At 35.8% G+C, this 17086-nt stretch overlaps 3 protein-coding genes across 6 annotated transcripts; 1 reads left to right on the forward strand and 2 right to left on the reverse strand.

The window, feature by feature from the left end:
- Positions 1-1641: 1641 nt before the first annotated feature.
- On the reverse strand, positions 1642-3452 carry LOC108986806 (scopoletin glucosyltransferase-like). The gene has a single exon (XM_018959567.2). It carries the CDS (start codon positions 3322-3324, stop codon positions 1861-1863), a length of 1464 nt encoding a protein of 487 aa, XP_018815112.1. The 5' UTR covers positions 3325-3452; the 3' UTR covers positions 1642-1860.
- Positions 3453-6131: 2679 nt separating this feature from the next.
- Positions 6132-7794, forward strand: LOC108986798. 3 transcript variants are annotated; one of them, XR_001995424.2, is made up of 3 exons: positions 6132-7198; positions 7280-7544; positions 7631-7794. XR_001995424.2 is itself a non-coding variant. In XM_018959555.2 (3 exons), the coding sequence occupies exons 1-3, from the start codon at positions 7022-7024 to the stop codon at positions 7769-7771; spliced, it is 372 nt and encodes a 123-aa protein (XP_018815100.1). In that variant the 5' UTR covers positions 6132-7021; the 3' UTR covers positions 7772-7794. The 3 variants fall into 3 exon arrangements, 1 of the variants encoding a protein (XP_018815100.1); XR_001995423.2 differs by having other exon boundaries at positions 7284-7544; positions 7631-7793; XM_018959555.2 differs by having other exon boundaries at positions 7491-7544.
- A 1103-nt stretch (positions 7795-8897) lies between these two features.
- LOC108986805 (monocopper oxidase-like protein SKU5) lies at positions 8898-16767 on the reverse strand. 2 transcript variants are annotated; one of them, XR_001995426.2, is made up of 9 exons: positions 16241-16767; positions 13936-14045; positions 13584-13854; positions 13374-13512; positions 11110-11473; positions 10427-10792; positions 10258-10336; positions 9458-9584; positions 8898-9264 (listed from the first exon to the last, which is right to left on the reverse strand). XR_001995426.2 is itself a non-coding variant. In XM_018959566.2 (9 exons), the coding sequence occupies exons 1-9, from the start codon at positions 16370-16372 to the stop codon at positions 9156-9158; spliced, it is 1767 nt and encodes a 588-aa protein (XP_018815111.2). In that variant the 5' UTR covers positions 16373-16767; the 3' UTR covers positions 8898-9155. The 2 variants fall into 2 exon arrangements, 1 of the variants encoding a protein (XP_018815111.2); XM_018959566.2 differs by having other exon boundaries at positions 9458-9654.
- Between the last annotated feature and the right edge of the window lie 319 nt (positions 16768-17086).

A 17086-nucleotide genomic window follows, 5' to 3' on the forward strand; every position in this document is an offset into this window, starting at 1 on the left:
TTGAGATCTTAGTGAACCAGTTTTGTATGTTATATTCATTTTATTAAGCTGTAACTTAACACACGTCACTTACAAAAAAAAAAACCGACTCTGTACTGTGCAGGTCGGGTCGGACTGGCGCGCAAACAGTACCGGGTCGGGTCGGCCCGGCCCAGACCCGGTTGGAGTGCATCGGGTTGCATTGACTGCTAATGAGACATCAATCGATCCTTCACGTGCCACCCTTGGAAATATGCTTAAGAGTTGGTAGTTTATCATTTCTCCTGAAACTTATGACTGAATTAAATGTCAGTGAATGATGGTACGGAAGTTCTATTAGATAAAAAAATTTAAAAATTAAAATATATATTTAGATTTTGAAATGAGTTTTACTACACAACCTCCACCACACTCTACACTCTACACTTTTTTAAATTTTTTAAATTTTTAATATTTTTTTTAAATTATTTTTTGAGTTTATTTTTTTAAAATTATTTTAAATTTTTTATTCATTATTTATATAATAAATATTTAATAAAAGAAAAAAATAATAAAAATTAAAAATAATATAGAATGTAGAGGTTGAGTAGATTTTTTTATTTCAATTTATTATTATAATTTTTTTAAAATTTTAAAATAATAATAATAATAAATAATATTTTAATAATATTTTATTATATTAATTCAATTCAATTCAAATTACTTTAACGTTCAAACGCAGCCTATAAACCAGTCTTCAGTCCCCTAGCATGGTCCCGTTGAAACGTCAAAACACCCCCGTCCAAAACAAATTTGTCGGCGGCCATTAATTATGAGTACGTACGAGATGTCCGGATGACAGAACCTCTAGCCACACAAACACTTCACCTTAAAAACATGATTATCGCCTGCAGATATATATTTTCAGAGAAATATTAAATTACTAACTAATTTATTACTCTTAAACTATTATTAAATAAAATAATATATTTTTTAAATTTGATTTTATTTTTTGATTTTGATTTAAAGTATCTAAAATTTGAAAAAAATATAATTTATAAAAAAATAATAGATAAATTACAGATAGATTGTTTGTGTATCACTACTCAAGTTTCAATTTACATCTGCCATGACACGTGAAAATAGGTTTATAGGTCACGCTTTCAAGATGAATTAATATTCTAAGTTGGAGATCGATTATGGGTCCCAACCTTGCCTTCATGTATAAAGATAAATAATATTCTAGACTCACATTCGGGAGTAGTACATGGCAAAAGATATTTTATGATTATTCTATTAAGTTTATTAACTTAGTCTTGTAGAGGAAAACGGATTGATTTGAACTTAATTATGAGCATGGATGAGAGCCAAGTGGTTAGGGCGCTGCTACTCAGCCCTGCCAAATGTACAAAAAAAATTATTAATTTAATAGAATAAAAAAAATTGAAGAAAATAATATTATTAAATTTATAATATTTTATTATTATTTTACATAATAGATGGATAATCTACTGTAAAAATAAATTTTGAGTGAAATAATCGAATACAAAATCTAAAATTATATTTATATTTGTATAATCTAATGACAAAGCTCTCAATTTCAGACGGTCGAACCATAATCTTTAAAGTACTAAAAATTTCCATTAAATCAATTATTGAAGGAAGATAGTTCACTCTTCTTCTTTATTTTTTTTTTCCTTTTTTAAGAATAAGACGATAGTCCAATTTTATTAATAAACACTCACTTATAACATAAGAACACTAACTTATAACAGAGGAACATAGGAGCAAAAATTAAAGAAGGAAATCTCAAAAACAGACTCATAAAATTTAATAAAACCTAATCCAAAGCAGAAAGATAGTTGAGATATTATCCATATCGCTTAGTTCATTCCAACAAACTTAACTGTCGAGGGCCTTTAACTCTTCAATTAAAGCATTCAAATCGGAATAAGACGATCCACCTTCTTCAATGGCTCTCCTTGCCATCTCCCCAAGTTCTTTGGCTCTGCTTCTCATTTCCTTTGCATCTTCACCTTCCATGAGGTGCCTCACTGCCTTCTCTATTGCTTCCTTCTTTATAGGATTATCATTCCCACTCATTTCAACACATTGCTGAGCACCAACAGGAACACCAATCATCAATACCTCAGTCACTAACTTCTCGTTGAGAAATTGCTCAGCAAACATTGGCCATGTCACCATAGGCAGCCCAGCAGCCACTCCTTCTAATGTCGAGTTCCACCCACAATGTGTCACAAATCCTCCCACTGCTTCATGATCCAAAATCAAAACTTGGGGTGCCCAACCTCTTATAATCAATCCCTTACCTTCCATTCTCTTCTCAAATCCCTTGGGTAACCAATCTTCATCTTCTTTTTCGCTTTTGTCTTTCCTCACAACCCAGATGAATTGCTGCCCAGAAGCCTCAAGACCCATTGCAATCTCCATTAGCTGAGAATTATTGAAGTTAGACAAGCTTCCGAAACATATATAAACAACTGAATTGATATTCTTTGTGTTAAGCCACTTCAAGCATTCATATTTATCAATGGAGGATTCTTTTCCCCTCTGGTCTTTGTCTTCAGCGTCCTTGTTGCAGAGTGAAAGTGGGCCTATATACCATGCCTTTCTTCCGCAAACCTTTTCGTAATGATTTGCATAAGCTGGCTCGAGCTCGTAGAAGCTGTTTAAAACAACCCCATAGCTCCTCACCTCGGATTCTCCAACTTCTTTCATGAAGTCGGAAAAGAATGCTTCAACGTATTTTTTCTCGGTGAAGGTTGGCAATTTCTTCCTTGTCAACTTTATCTCGCCAGGAAAGTTAGGGATGACGAATGGTTCAGAATCAGATGAAACTTCCATTTGAGGCTCGTACTGTCGCATGCTCACCAATGCGGACGAAGAAAAAACACAGGTTGAATTAAAAACAAGCACTGGGATACCAAATTTAGCGACAGCATCAATTGCCCATGGAAAGAGCATGTCAACAACAATGCAATGAGGATGATCATGATTTTGCAGTAGCTGCTCGAGTGGTTGACGGAGCATCGCAAGGGCTATGATAAAAGTGGTCATCTTTTCATGGGTAGTCCTGGAGTCAGTAGTCTCGCACCCTTCTGGGAGGCCGGCCTCTACTGCCGGGAACTCGATGGTTTGGATATCAATCTTGACGACACCATTGCCGCGGGTTTTGGTTCTTTCAATCATTTTCGCAACTGTAGGGACGTTGAGCGGGGTGGTGATTATGGTTGCTTTGACACCTCGGGTTGTGAATAGCTTGGCCATGTCTAACATTGGAATCATATGGCCAGGGGCCATAAAGGGAAAGAAGAATACATGGAGCTGGCGGCTTTTGCTACCCATAACAGATTTTGACTCAGTTTCAGATCTTCAACATGCACAAGAACAAATGGGGCACGACCATGATGAAGAACGAGGAGAGTTGGAAATGGAGAGAGATTGCTAGGTAGGCGGGCTATATTGTTGCAATATGTTTGGCTCGTGTCCAAAATATAATATAAATAATTAAGTTTATATTTTTTTTTTAATTTAAATTTTGAGAATAATATGTATAATATGCATATATATATATATTATATAATAATAATTCTATTTAGAAATTCTTACAATATGTATAATATGCATATATATATATATTATATAATAATAATTCTATTTAGAAATTCTTACACCACATACAATTCACATATTATAATTTGATTTAAAAGATAAGTCGTGTGAATGGTATATGGCATTATATAATTAGTTAAATTCTATATATATTATATAATTATATTTATATTTGAAAATTTTTCTACTACATACAATCCACGTGACATAATTTGATTTAGAAGATAAATTTTAAAATTTAAATTTTACAAATCAAATTATGTTGTGTGAATAGTGTGTGACATTATATAATTAGTTAAATTATGTAACACCCCAATAGAAAATTCAAATTACATGACTTATATTCTATAATGCTAGTCAATAATATAATTAGAGCTCTATTAAAAGTTTATAAAGAGTAAGAACTCTTTTTTATGAAACAAAATGAAATTTCATGTATCACATATCCTTATTTTTATTATATGAGATATTACAATTTATCTCTTTAAATTTTTGACATTCTCATCAGGTCAGTCCATCATAAATAATATAGCTTAAATTTCACATTTTTAGTTTAGATAAGCTCTGATATTATTTATAAATTGTAATAAAAAGTTTACATCACATTACTTATATTTTAAAAAGATTATTTAATAATACAATTGGAAGCTACACCTAAGTACAGTTCTAACGTCATGCATGACTGCTAAGGAGACGTCAATGGAGCCTTCACGTGCCACCCTTGGAAATATCTGCAGGTGATCATGTTTTCAAGGTAAAGTTTGTGTGGCTAGAGGTTCTGCCATCCGGGTCCGGTAACCGGGGGGGTTTGTTTCGACGGGACCATGCTAGGGGACTAAACTCTAAAGACTTGGAGATGTTTGGATTCGAAGATGACTTGAGATGACTTGAGATGAGTTGAGATGAATTATGAATAATAATGAGATGAGTTGTGAATAGTAGTGAGATTTGTGAGTTAAAGTTGCTGAATAGTAGTGAGATGAGTTGAGATGAGCTGAGATGACTTGGTGTAGCTAGAGATGCTTTCACCTGTTTTTTTTTGGGGGGGGGGGGGGTTGGTTACGGGACCATGCTAGGGGACTGAAGATGTAGCTAGAGATGCTTTCACCTCATTTTATTTTATTTTATTTTATCTCAGTCTCTATCGCCGTCTCGCACGATTGCACGAGCAGCACCACACCACCAGACTCCAGTCACTCCACGGCTCCACCGTCGTTGACTCGCCACCACTCAAAGGTAAGAAATCTGAAACCCTAAATTTTATTTTTTTAGTTTTGGATTGGAGATTAGAGGAAGGATGAGTTGAATCGGAGATGGAGGATGAGAATAATTGTGAATTTGTGTGATGTGGAGAAATTTGTGCATGTGTTTGATTCGTTGTGTGTTTTTGTTTTTATTATTATTATTATTTTTTTTTTTTTGTAGTTTGTATTTCACTATTTCTGGCCTCTAGGTATTCGGATTAGGAATCTTAAATCAATTTAGGGTTCTAATCCGAAACCCATTCTTGAAATTTAGGGGTTTCAATTGAAACCCCTTAATTTTCAATTTAAGGGTTTTAATTGAAACTCCTTAAATTTTAGGGGTTTCGGATTGAACCCCTGAATTGAGTTAGGGGTTTCAATTAAAACCCCTAAATTGTGTGTTTTTGTTTGTTTGTTTTTGTTATTATTATTATTATTATTATTATTTTTTTTTTTGTAGTTTGTATTTCACTATTTCTGGCCTCTAGGTGTTCGGATTAGGAATCTTAAATCAATTTAGGATTCTAATCCGAAACCCATTCTTGAAATTTAGGGGTTTCAATTGAAACCCCTTAATTTTCAATTTAAGGGTTTTAATTGAAACTCCTTAAATTTTAGGGGTTTCGGATTGAACCCCTGAATTGAGTTAGGGGTTTCAATTAAAACCCCTAAATTTTAGGGGTTCGAATTGAACCCCAAAATCAATTTAGGGGTTCAATCCAAAACCCCTAAATTGAGTGGTTTCAATTGAAACCCCTTAATTTTCAATTTAAGGGTTTCAATTGAAAGCCCTTAAATTTTAGAGTTTCGGATTGAACCCCTAAATTGATTTTGGGGTTCAATCCGAACCCCCTAACACAATTTAACGAAACCCCTAAATTGAGTCCCCTTAAATTTTAGGACTTCAGATTGAACCCCTAAATTGTGTTAATGGTTTCAATTGAAACCCCTTAAATTTTATGATTTTCTTATGTCGTGTATTATTATGATTTTCATATGCAGTGTGTTGATTGATTTTATAATTTTTTATTGTGTTGTGGAATCAGGAATGTCTTCTCAAAGGGATTTCACTGATAGCTCTCCTACCCCTACCAGTACCCCTGCCCCAGAACCTAACCCTACTTCAACCCCTGGGAGTGGGAATACACATTGCCTCGCCCCCAAGCCCACACAAAGCAAGAAACTTATTTCCGTAGTTTGGTCTCATTTTACCAAACTAGAGGGTGGTGACCCCAATAACCCCCAAGTTAAATATAATTATTGTGAGAAAATATATGGATGTCACTATAAGAAATATGGTACATCCCAGTTAAAGTTTCATCTAGAGGAACAATGCAAGAAGAGTCCAATATTAAGATCTTTACTGAAGAAGAGTCAATCTAGACTAGAAACTTAACTGAAAAAAATGATGGATGGGAGTAGTGGAGGTCCAACATTGAAGGGGTATACAAAGTATAATGCTGATGAGTGTAGAAGGAAATTAGCTCGTATGGTTATCATAGACGAGCTACCTTTTCAGTTTGTGCATGGGAGAGGGTTCCAAGAATTTGTCCAAGAATTGGAACCTAAGATATTAAAAAGATGTACTGGAAAGATAAAGATGTTTTAAGGGGCCAACTAGCGGGTTTGGTAGTTTGCCTCACTACCAATACTTTGTTGTGAAGACTGTAGACATAACATCAAAGAATGGTCTTTGTACTGATGTTCCTACCAGATGAAACTCAACCTTTTTGATGTTGGAGGCGGCCCAAGAATATAAGGCAGCCTTTCAATTATTGGGTGATGAAGACATTCAATATGTTAAATACTTTGATGAGCACGAGGGTTTATGAATGTCTAATGATGATGATTGGGAGGTAGTTGCTACTTTTGTTGATTTTCTCGAACCTTTTTACGATAGCACGTTGAAGTTATCTGCTTATTTGCACCCTACATCCCATGAATTTTGTCAACAAATATGTAGGGTGCAAATAAGAATTAGACGACATGTGTAGGGATTCCAATCTAAGGATGAGGAGGATGACATTGACCATGAGTGTCAAATATGACAAGTGTTGTAGAGATTTGACTAGACTAAATATTTTGTTATATGTGGTTGTTATTTTTGATTCTGTCTAAAAATTTCAGGTATGTTATATGGTTTGGGACTTGCGCATGATTAGGCATAGACTGATCTTATTGGTGAGATGGCCCGAGATACACTTTATAAATTTTATGATGAGTTTAATGCAATTAAGGGTGGTATTACATCTACTACACCTACCCCAACACCTCCTCCAGACACCGGGGTAACAAAGAAGCATAGATTGGCATGGATTAAGACCCTCACACATAATCCCACACTAGTCCATCAATCTACAGAGGTAATTTCAGAGTTAGACAATTATTTGTCAGCAGATTTTATTCAAGATGATGATGATTTTGACATATTATGATTGTGGAAGGTAGCATCAAAGAAATATCCCATATTTTCTGAGATTGCCTGAATTGTGTTGGCCATCCCTATTAGCACCGTTGTCTCGGAGTCTGCCTTTAGTACCAAATGGCGCATATTGGATCCTTTCTGTAATTCATTGTCTCCTACAACTATGGAGACATTTATATGCACACAGAGTTGGACGATAGAAAATTATATTTATGTTCCGGATGTTTTAGATTTTAAAGAAACTGACGAAGAGGCTGGTGATCAATTTGGATCTGCACCATCTGGTAATTGTTGTTTTTATTTTATTATTTTGATTTATTTATATTCATTTCAATTTCATCAGTATTGATTTTAATATTGATTGTTGTAGAACCACATGAGACGACTCAGACGATGTCTACCTCCATTGCAATATGAATATGTGCTCAAGCCTCAAAAGACTACCTATCCGACCGCCCCAAATGTCACAGTCAAAAACCCAAACAGGTCGCCTCTTTTTTTAGATTATTAATTTTTTAGAATATTGAAATTTGAATCAAATGTACGTATTATGTATTTGATTTGTAATTTTATAATGTTGATACAATGTCTCTTGGACATTTTTTTCTTTGTAATTTTGTAATTGTTTAGATTTTCCATTTTATTTTTGTAATAGCTTAGTTATTATTATTATTTATTAGTTTTTATTAGGTAGTAGATTTGTAGTCTATAGTAGTACTTCATTAGAGTCTTAATTATATAAAATTGTATATGTATATATTATTTTTATTCATGTAACTTTTTTTTTTTTTTTAAAAACTTTTATTTTTATGGGCCTGGGCCATTTTGAGCCCATTTCAACGGCTTCTGGGCCTTTGGCCCAGTAGGATGCGGGGGGCAGACAGAGGACCCCCTCTACCTGCACCCTGTTATCTGGAACAAGATCCCTCACTCCTGCACTCTAAGACCGGGGGCGGGTTGGGGGCTATCCTGCCCCGTAGGAGGCCGGTAGCACCCCTACTTGCATGCAATTAGTAGCAACTGTTATCTGTACACCAAGCGTCGGAATAACACAGAGGCGTCGAAATGAATTGCGATGATGCACAGATGCAGCACGACAAAAAATAAAAATAAAAAATAAGAAACAAAAACAAAAAGGGGTGGGCCTTATGAGCTGTCACGCACGCCGTCATAAGTGCATTTAATGGAATTATTGGCGCATTAAGGTTATCTAAAAAAAAAGGTCAACTGAAATGAAAATTCATCTCTACTTTTACAAGAGATGATATAATTAATTTCAAAAGACCTAAATTAATTTTATTAAAAACAATTAACAGTGCGTGCAGCTCCCTAGAGTGAACTCAAATATATATACATGAGAAAATTTGAAGTAAAGCTGTGTCGTACCATACTGATATTTCTATGTATATAATTTTTTTGGGGGGCCAATTGTCATATACATAAAAATTTGAGGAAAAAAAAGGAAAAACTTTAAATTATAAAAATCTTTGGGAGGGTTCCACCACTGGCCGGTGATCAACAGATTTTAAAACAAACCGATGGCCATAAATGATCGATCCCAAAAAGGATTCGAGTTTATTTGACATGATGCATGTCTTTAATCAATCACAAGCTGCATGTAGATGTTGGCATTGTAATTTTACATCACAACACTAGATCAATTATACATTCATCAGTTTCAAAATTACAATGATACACAATAGAATTACAATTTTACATGCTTTTCATCCAGCAATAATATTCTACAGCTACTCCATTCCCTTGATTTTTCTTCCCGTGGAAACAAATGAAAACTATATATATTTTGTATTCCACTATTCCTCAAACTACATAAAAAAAATATCTTGTTCAATTACTTGATACATAAGGCTTGCTTATCATTCAATCCAACTTGATTACCCTATGCAAGTTCCTAAGAATACTATCACTACTATAACCAAAATTCTTCTACTTACATCTGATGAAGACGGTGCACCAGAGAACTTGATTCTGTGAGCCTGATCACTGCAGACAAGAAAGAAACAAATAAAATTATTGGTTAAGGTGATGGAAGTTTTTTGTATGAATTGTATACTTTTCAGTATATATATATATATATATATATATATATAGATTATTGCAAATGCTTTTGATTTCCATTGCATAAATGTAGTATAATAATCGAACTGACAAGGTGTAGTTGTGTTTGCCTTCTTACCTTTGTAATGATGAAAGTAAGCCGCAATATATAGTATTTTCAGGCAAAGGAACTTCAGTGCCATCAGTCTCTGGGTTTACTACATTCACATAAACTTCTTGCCCCAGATACCATGAATTAAGATTTTCTGCACGAAGGTTCCAAAGGCCGGCATTGTCAAGAGAAACTAAAATGGCTGTCCAAGCTCCAGGAAAGACCTGTTCTCAAGAAGAAATGTTTCTATGAAAAGATTTACTTCATCTAGGGTGACTGTTTTATAGAATTCTGAATATGTATCACTTCTGAATCGATTTCTTCCGGTAGCTAGATTCTAGTATCCAATCTTAGGTATCTTAAATCTATTTGTATGAGATATTCTTAAGATTCAATATTGAAAGGGGCTACCTGGCAAATGCTGATAGCATTACGTCACAGTGGAAATCAAATGGGTTCATTTTTTAGATTTCAAAGAGGATCTTTCCAGAAAATTAAACACCTAGGATTTGCATTTAATTTTGACAGTATGCCTAGTAGGTTCCTAATGTAATGAGAGGCAGGGAGCACCACATACACACAATCCCCTAGACCCATTCTGCAATTCTTCCATGTAGAAAATCCGAAGAAAATTAGCATTCATACAGATTATAGAACTCCTTGGCATTTAAGATAATCTCTACTTTTCTTTTCCTAAATTAAGCTCAATCACCTTCCTAGTTATTGTCTCCCCCATCCCTCCATTGCAGTTTTCCAATGCAAAAATTGTTTCACCAGGTGATCTCTCTACAAAAGCATTTTGGGTCAAGATTGAGAGACAGGCATACCTGTGTAGTGCAGCGAGCAACACCATCCCATTTGTTATAAGTGCCTCTGCTATTCTCTGTCCACACTCCAAAATCCATACTACAGTTGCAACAGGAAATTGTCCAAATCAATCTTTTAAGTACACAAACTCGAAATTTTCAATTAAGGACATCAAAGCTAAAGGCTCACCCCACAACAAAGAATGCATAGCCATCCATGTGGTAGCTCTGGACAGTTGTATCATTGTTTTGAAAGATGATTTCCATAAATCCTTTGTGAGTAGCATTAATTAGAGATGTATCCATTTTGGGAGGCCTGTTCATCAATCTATTCGGGAAATCCAGCTTGTAGACTCCCAGCAAGTTGAACTGCTGCGCAAGCTTTATGGGTGTTGAAGGTGGCAAATATGAAATACCATTGAGGGTAGTACGCCACTTCCCATCTATAAGCTCTGGAGGTCTATTGAGGATCACATATACATCCGTAACTGTAATTTGACCATATTTGAAAGATCCCTGTGGGTTTGGACGAGCAGCACCAGCAGAGACATTCCACCTGAAAAGCACCATGGAGATGAGAATGTGACAATAGTCTGCCCAGCATCCATGACTACTCATCCAACACAATAACAATGTTGCTTTGCCCTCCGACAAAAATGTCAATTGTAAGCAGTTGAAAAGATAATTTATCCCAGATCACATAACTTATTAATGTTGAGACCAGGGATGAAACCATCTTTCAACCACTCACTTTCCTGCATAGGAAATGTTACTGATTGATGCAAGACTCTAAGAATCTTTGATGAAGCATACAATATGTCCTTTTGGGATATTTATGTCATTAATCCAAAAAGAGATATACTTAACTACAACCTTATGGATCTTGCTTGATTCATTGAGAAATAAGAGTCGTATTCATTAGGAAGATCAGGAAGAGGACCTGAAGCAGGTCCTAGAGAGTTGAAGTAATGCAAAATGGCAACTCCAGTAGCCCTAACCAAAGCAGATGAATTGACAAACCGCGAACTTGCAATCACGTAGTAGTCATGGCTAGCATTTTGATCCATCGTGACCAAGAATGAGTATGACTGACCCACATGAATATCCATGTCTGTGTAGTTCTGCTGAACTGTGTAAGATCCTTCAGTCTCCACAAGAAGTAAGTTATGATCTTGTATTCGGAAATTCAAGCTAGTTGAAATACCAACATTGTGCACCCGGAGGCGGTATGTTTTTCCTGTAGCAAATGAAATTTCAAACATTTGGCTATTACAAAAACTGCAACTAAGAGAAACTGCACATATATTTCAGGTTAATTGAACATTTTCTCTCTTATCTCAAACTTGGATTTCGGTGGCTTAAAAAATACTTCAAATATACAATTGTTTATAATTAAGAACAAATACAAAGTCTCCTTTTAATTCATCTTTAATATCCTCGTATCTAATTCAACTGCATTTCAGAATTTTAACCATATACTATATAATATCAAGACTTTGGATTTTGTGAGAACTTTCCCCACTCCTTTCATTCCACAAGGGTAATCAAACATGCTTCTCCCCATCTTTATGCAGTCTTCTCTCTACCTTTAATTCACTCATAGGTTTCATTTTACATCTGCCATCACACGTGAAAATAGGTTTATAGGTCATGCTTTCAATATGAATTAATATTCTAAGTTGGAGATCTTTTATTGGTCTCAACCTGGCCTTCATGTATAAAGATAAATAATATTCTAGGCTCATTGAGGTACATTTGGGAGTAGTACATGGCAAAAGAAATTTTATGATTATTCTATTAAGTTTATTAACTTAGTCATGTAGAGGAAAACGGATTGATTTTAAGAATGTGAACTTATGAGCATGGATGAGAGCCTAGTGGTTAGGGTGCTGCTACTCAGCCCTGCCAAATGTACCACTCAAAATTACCGCTAATGCATTTGTATTTGTACTTTTTTCATAGCATTTTCCCTCGTGGTTAATAAGAAAAAAGCATTGATCTATTTTTTCAATTTATCTTCAATCAGAACCTAGCATAAACCAGATCCTCTACACCCTCCAATAGCAAGATGACACATCAGCCTTTTACAAATTAAAATAGGTTCTCATCAATAAAATCCTTATTTACAGATAAAGAAAATAAAATAGGTTCGCCCACACTAAATTAAATCTGCAAAAATGTAAATTAAAAAAAAGGGGTGGCCATCCACCCTTGGCCGGATCGCCCCAGGTAGGGGTGCTACCCGCATGGTGCGGGGCGGGGGCACCCCCTCCCCGCCCCCACTATGCCCTCTCTATGCGGGGCGGGGCGGAAGCCGGGCGGGGCCCCGCTGCCCACCCCAAGCCCCAGGCAAGGTGGGTCTCCGACCACCCTGCTTCGAGATGGATCTTTGGCTGCAGTAGAGGTTGTGGCCGCATCGCGGTCACCACCTCTAGTCCACCCTAAGGGTGGTTATATATGTCTTTTAAAAAAAAAATAAATAAAATTTGAAAAATAATCCTGTGTAGTATGGCCATTCCAAAAAATACTAGAATTCTCATGTGGCGGTTTGTGATTGGTGGGTGTCCTAATCATAGGTGCTCTATTTTAGTGACTCTCAGATCATTGGCCATTGCTGCTTACCAAATAATTAGTACAAGATTAGTAAGCTAACAATTCTATGTTTGCACAAAGGTAAGAAATGTGATTAGTTCATGATGATATTTAAACTGATCAAAACTTGACGAATGGGCGGTTATGATCTATTGTTAGTTGGTAGGGGTTTATAGGCTTATTGTGATTAGTTAAATTCATGGTAGAGATTTTACCGCATTAAAATTTTCTCACTTTCAATTCAAGTCAATGTACAAAAATAAGGCAAATACTGAAATGATAGATATTTGAATTTCAAAGTGATAGTAAGGCCTGGCCGGAAAGTGTTCTTGCTAAAAAGTTCAGTCTTCTATGGCAAAAGTCCTACTATTGAATTTAAAAGGTTGAGATCTAGAGAAATCCACCCCATAGGTTATGCTAGAAAATCTAAAGAATCCTGATCCATGACAAACAATTAGAATAGTTTTTTTTTATAAGTTACACACAATTAGATTAGTCGAGAAGGTTAATGCTACATGATTGGCACACACATTGTAGAAAGTTACCTGGTTCAACGTTTAGTGTCTGGTAAACAATGCCATCTGGAACAACTGCCTCATCAAAGCGATAGGGACCAAGTCCATTAATGAGGATACCATCCGGAACTCCAAGGTCAGTTCCTTTTTCAACATCCTTCCTTAGTTCCTGTTTCACCATAAGCATCAGTCAATACCAAGGAAACCAACAAAAATAACCCTAACAAGATATACACCGACCTTATGACTCTTAGTATACCAGTCGCTAATGAAGATTGTAATATCTCCATCTGGCGTCCCGAAGGGCAGTGGAATCACTTCTCTGTTGTTGATGATGACTCCCCCATATCCACCTGCAGCTCTCTGAAAGCTTAGGGAAGGGAAGTAAAAGAAACTCCCTATTTGATCTTTAACCTGAAACTGATATGTCCAATTCCAACCAGCAGGAATTGGACAATTAGTCCCTGAAACACCATCTTGCCAAGAGTTCTTCCTATGTTGTATGCCATCCCTGCATTACACTAGGCAATATTAAGATTAATAAAGTCGATACATGCATTTCGCTAATTCTTTACGGTAGAAGTAGATATACCATGTGAGTAGCAACGGCTCATCAAGGTCATTCTTGACATTGACAACAACATTCCAATTCGTAGTGACATTGAGAATTGGTCCTGGAAATTGCCCGTTAATCCCAATCACCTGGAATAATTCAATCAAAATTAATTGGCAAGGGGGGAGTAGCCAAGATATTAAGCACAATGTGGTATATAAACCACAACATAAAGATGTACACCATAGTAAATGAATGCACAATATTATAGGAACACAGATAAATAAAGCCTCCATTCCAAAATCTAGGATCAGTATGAGAAAGATATAATGGAAAAGTAAAAAGATAGGTTGACCGTGCTTAAGCAGTCAACAGGTAAACCTCATCTTCATACCCAAGTTTAAGGTCAATTACTCATAACTCATGCATCAAGTGAAAAAGGAATGTAGATGGTTAAAAAAATAAATGACACGTTGACAGCATATTTGAAGAAGCACAAATATTAAGAGTAAAAATTAATAGGGAATCAAGTGTTGATGGGTAGACCAAGAATAAAGTTCTAAGAGTAACATACAAATATGGTGGACGTCACCTGGCAGGAAGAATAGTGCAAAAAATGCATTAAACAAAGGTGTCTTTATAGTGGTATTGATCTCCAGATGCGAGAAGCAAATTCTCAAGATTACATCGTGACAAAGCAAGTAATTTATTTATTATATTATGCAAGTACAAATGCCTGATTTTTGAATCAGCATATTGTAGGACTTTGCACATCTAATACAATAATGTTAAAGGATTCAGATAAATTGAAAAACACACTCATATGGCCACTACATGCTTCACGATTAGATTACTGAGTGATAGGGTGTGATAATCCATATGATATGGATAAGGGTAGGTGGTGTATGGGATCCCACATTGCTTGGGAAGGAGAAGTTCTTGCTCTTTATAAGGTTCTAATGGGACTCCAATTGTATCATTGACTAGTCCTTTTGGAGTATAGGCCATGTGGTTTAGGCCTTCCATTGGGGCGTTACATAGGGTCTCAATTACCACATTCAACCATTCAATTCTAGCATCTGAGCTCACAAATTTGCTCAGATAGATTACAACTGTTTTGAGAAGAAACTAGTTTGAAACTTTTGGTTGTCAGTATGGATTTATTTAGTTTATATTGTATAGTAACTGCTGGAAACATGTGGTTCATAGATTTCTAAATCCGAGAGTTAGCTAATGATGAAGCAACAACCAACAGCAATATTATGATAACTAATAATCCGAGAGTAACTTGTGTGGGCACAAGAAGAAATGCATCACATTCCACAACCCAAAATTAAGCCTGAAAGCCCTTTGGGCACAAATCAACATTTTCCCCCAATAAGAAAAGTGAGGTCACCGCCAAACATATATAATTGCCAACAGGGATGGGAAAGTCTGTAGAGGTGGATGGGGAGTTGCCCTGCCGCCATTTAAGAAAGAAGGAAAGAAGTTCTCGCATATAGAGCAATTGGCAAATAAGATTGTCTATTATCTATACATAAAAAATTCAGGCTTTAGTTAAATCACTAAAATACAAAAAGAAAGACAGCAAAAGAACTCAGGTGCCATAATAAGAATAACTAAGTACAAACTATACGTCACAAATGAGTTTAGTAAACAGTGACAAAATCCTGACGTTATTTAACAAAGGCACTTTCGTGAGATACAAGAGAGCTCCTATGTTGTCATCGCTCCAACAGATTAATGGTAGATCTTGAGGCACCACTCATACCCTTTTTTTGCATTTTGCTTTAAGTCAGTGCTAGATTACTACATTCGCCCTTAGCTCTTCCTTTAATTTTTATATCTTCGTTTTTCTCTTTGCTTTCATCTTTTAATGGTGAGTTTTAGATTTTGACTAACATCTTGGGAAGGAGGAAGAGGTATAGCTCTACTTCGCGACCTGAATTCTGACCGAAACCCTCCTACAAGACTGGCTACTTTGGGTCGAACACGGAGGTAGAGTTGAAAAGTTTGTATAAACAAGTATTGTCTAAATTGAGAATGACGGTGAAAATTTCTTTGTATACTTCATCAATGCCGTAGGCATTACAAGATTTGCATTAGGAACTTGTTCCGAGTTAAATTTCTTTAGCTTTTCACTCTACAGCTTATTAAAATGATTCTCTAGTAAGCAACTAATTTCCAAGAAACTAATCACATGAACATTACCCAAAATTTAACATGAGCTATTCCTAAACAGTGTGCATTTACTTCCTAAGAACGAGAGTGAAAAAAACTTGAGAGTAGAGGAACAAAATCAACAAGTAAAGAGAACTGCAGAGAATGGAAGTGAAGAAATAACCCGTTGTTTAACTCCAAGTGGGGAAGCAGTGATGTAGGAGACAGTCCAATCGAAGAACACAAAAGGGTCTCCTGCCAAAGCGGCAATTGGGAAGCAGGAGAGAAGGACAACGAAGAAGGATGAAGCTGGCATTGGATCCAGATTCCTATATCAAAGTTTCTTCTTTTTATTTTCTTTCTGGGTAATGGGTATCCGTATCTTACTTGTCTTCACCGAGAAGATAGAGAGAGAGGAATGGGTGGGCGAGGTTGCGAGTAGAGTGGTAACAATAGTAGTGGCATATCTTTGCAGAGAAACAGCTATGGCCGTCAGAGGTGCCTCCTGTTGTGTTGTGGGTCCCATTGGCTGCCATTTTTATAGAGAATCGAGCCGGAGCCACTGTGTTTTCCACGACTTTAGAAAACGCGGATCACATTGCGGGCCATTATTTTTTGACAGGGGGAAGTCCATTGCAGGCCATTATTAAAGCGTCGATCGTATTGGGAAAGTTGGGGGGGAATTTGGAATTGGAGCTGCCTGCTGCCTGCTGCCTGCTAATCTTTTTGGACCGACACCGGAGAAAAAATAATAATATAGACATAATTTTTAATACTTGATACTATTATTTAATGATAAAATAACATTCTTTAATATCTGGGTAATGCTAGAGGTGTACTGTTAGTGTAAATATTTTTTTATATATTTTTTAAAAAAATTAAAAAAATACAACTTTCACTAATAATTGATTCTTTAATCATTAATAAGTAAATACTTGAACCGTAATTTTGAGCAATAACCATGAGAGGGCTAAGTAGTATTTTTTTTTTAATATGTGATAGTACCATATAACTTAAAAAAAAAAAAACA

Source organism: Juglans regia, chromosome 5 (genome assembly GCF_001411555.2).
Source record: "Juglans regia cultivar Chandler chromosome 5, Walnut 2.0, whole genome shotgun sequence".
Classification (NCBI taxonomy): Eukaryota; Viridiplantae; Streptophyta; class Magnoliopsida; order Fagales; family Juglandaceae; genus Juglans; species Juglans regia.

Coding starts and splice junctions, on each gene's coding strand:
- LOC108986806 (XM_018959567.2), bottom strand. CDS start 3,324: ATGGGTAGCAAAAGCCGCCAGCTCCATGTATTCTTCTTTCCCTTTATG.
- LOC108986798 (XM_018959555.2), top strand. CDS start 7,022: ATGGCCCGAGATACACTTTATAAATTTTATGATGAGTTTAATGCAATT. Junction 7,199..7,490: donor TAGTCCATCAATCTACAGAG/GTAATTTCAGAG, acceptor CGGATGTTTTAG/ATTTTAAAGAAACTGACGAA. Junction 7,545..7,630: donor ATTTGGATCTGCACCATCTG/GTAATTGTTGTT, acceptor TGATTGTTGTAG/AACCACATGAGACGACTCAG.
- LOC108986805 (XM_018959566.2), bottom strand. CDS start 16,372: ATGCCAGCTTCATCCTTCTTCGTTGTCCTTCTCTCCTGCTTCCCAATT. Junction 13,513..13,583: donor GGTATACTAAGAGTCATAAG/GTCGGTGTATAT, acceptor ATGGTGAAACAG/GAACTAAGGAAGGATGTTGA. Junction 10,793..11,109: donor AATCAAGCAAGATCCATAAG/GTTGTAGTTAAG, acceptor GGTGCTTTTCAG/GTGGAATGTCTCTGCTGGTG.